Below are 2,274 nucleotides of genomic sequence, written 5' to 3' on the forward strand. Positions count from 1 at the left end.
TGCTGCAAACCCAGATATTTGAATTATTTAAAATCCTCAAAAGGTGACAAATGTTCGTAAAACAATAAGAAAGGAAGGGACAGTATAGCCAGGTATCTCTCCTCCCCTGATAGAAAACCGTTAACATGGTTTCCATACAAGAAATTAGTATAAAAGATCAAAAAGATGAACGCAATAACAATAGTTCTTGTCCTAATAACAGAATGAGTAAAGCTTTGGGCCAGACATTCAAATTGAAGAAATAGAAACTCTATCATAATGTTCATACCTTGGAACCCTTAGCAGACATTTCAATATCTTGGTCCGCATCTTCAGAATCACCATCTTTTATGAGAAGTTCAGAATCACCATCCTCGACCCCACTATCTGCCTGTTTAGATGCTGCAGTTTCGCTGTCAGATGAAGGCACTGGCTTATTAGTAACTGATTGTTGATAAAGAACTCCCCCCACAAGAGTTAAAAGCAAGCAAACCAGACCAAACGAGTTTGCATGCTTATCCCAGATCATCACATTGATAGCAACAGTAAGAAACTTGTTGACAACACCAGTCACCGTAAACGCCGTGGCCGAGATTGCTTTCCTCGCCGCAAAACCAAAGAAACTGATGAGTAATCCAAAAACACATGACAAAGTCACTGCAACAAAAGCATCCAACCTAAACCAACCCCCAGAACTTGACGCAACAGCGGTGAAAACATCCACATACTCCCCTGTAATGACCCAAAACACCGGGGCCATCAACAACGAGAGGAAATTGTTGTAGAGAACAAATCCCCATGTATTGAGTCCAAGGTTGGTCACCATGTGCTTTATGTAAACCATTTCTGTGGTGATGGTAACCAAATAAGCAACGGCCCATGAGTATGCAGTGAGGGAGAACGCCGAATCAGTGATCACATACCCAACCGCACCGCTCAATATAATGACAAGTGATAAGAATGTGAGTTTCGAAGGACAAGGCTGCTTTCTGAAGACAGTATCAGCAATAGCAACGAGGAGCGGAGTTAGGGATCGGAAAACTATAAATGTATCGACATTGGCATGGCGAAGGAGATTGGTGTTGGCGAAGATGGCAAGATAAAAGACAGTGGCCGCAGGCAAGAATTTTTTGGCATTCTCGAGGGTGAAAGGATCATGATGTAAAACTTCAAACTTTCCAAGAACCCAGACACAGAGAGCAGAAGTCAAGTATTGCAGTGCGGTTAAGAGGCCGGGGTAACTGAACTTTGTGATGGCATATTTGTTTATAATGGCGAGCAAGCTCGAACAGAGAGCATATCCTACGACAAGGCCCGTAGTGGTGGTGTACTGCTTCGAAGCATCCAAGTTGATGACAGCCATGACCGCCAACTATCTCCACCAACCTATTTCGCGGACTTAATTTGTTGCCGAAAGGGAGAATTTTTCAAAACGCCGGTGCCCTAAATCAGCAATCAAAACAAAAAAAAAAATTACAAGAGCCGGCAAGAAACGAACCATATTAGCTACTAAGAGCCATCAAAATCAATCGGAATGTCCACGACCAGAATCAAATCCACATCGAGAAGTCGTAACTTTGATTCCCGTTCTAGAACTATTCGATTCGGAATTAAAAACAATTACCTCGGATTCGCGCACCCCAAATTGATACGCCCCTTGATTTTGAGAGTGCGATCGAGCGGTCTCTCTTTGAAAAACCTGATACATTTAGCCACAAATCCAATAATTTTCGGAGAGAGACATACCTAAAATATGCCAGATCCAAACCCCAGAATACTAGCAGCGAAAGGGAAAACCAGAACGCGAGGGGAAAAACTGATCTCCCACTCCGACGTGGGCAGTCTATCGTCGCCCACGGTGCGGTGCACAGAATCGTTTATCTAATCTTTCTATATTTCAATCCGAGCCGGTCGCAGTGATCGATGGCGAAAGGGGGGAAGAGGGAAACTCGTGACGCCGGCTTGGCCTTTGTGCTGCAAAAAGTCTTTTGACTTGAAAAGGGTTGGAGCTCAGCCTCAGCTGTAATGGTGCCAAACTGAGCCAAGTGACACGGCACCTTCCAATAAAGAATAATAACGTACGAAGTCTTCTGCGCCACTAATCCCGAGAAAGTTTACCAGAGATTCTAATTGGCCGGTAAGTAGGATCTTGGATTTTTTTTTTTTAATTTGGGTAAAGAAGGATCTTGGATCTTGAGGCATGTGGAAGAAAACTTAGGACGGCAGGAAGCTTCTGCCATCTGCGAGAAATTGCGGGCTAAATTTTGGTCATCATCCATGCCTCCACGTTCTCAC

The 2,274-nt window shown here is 43.8% G+C and overlaps 1 protein-coding gene across 1 annotated transcript; it reads right to left on the reverse strand.

Moving 5' to 3' along the window:
- On the reverse strand, nt 1-2,029 carry LOC105041745 (GDP-fucose transporter 1). Its single transcript, XM_010918799.4, has 2 exons — nt 1,604-2,029; nt 1-1,422 (listed from the first exon to the last, which is right to left on the reverse strand). Exon 2 carries the CDS (start codon nt 1,340-1,342, stop codon nt 263-265), a length of 1,080 nt encoding a protein of 359 aa, XP_010917101.1. The 5' UTR covers nt 1,343-1,422; nt 1,604-2,029; the 3' UTR covers nt 1-262.
- Between the last annotated feature and the right edge of the window lie 245 nt (nt 2,030-2,274).

The sequence above is a fragment of the Elaeis guineensis genome, chromosome 2, assembly GCF_000442705.2.
Source record: "Elaeis guineensis isolate ETL-2024a chromosome 2, EG11, whole genome shotgun sequence".
NCBI classification, from domain to species: Eukaryota; Viridiplantae; Streptophyta; class Magnoliopsida; order Arecales; family Arecaceae; genus Elaeis; species Elaeis guineensis.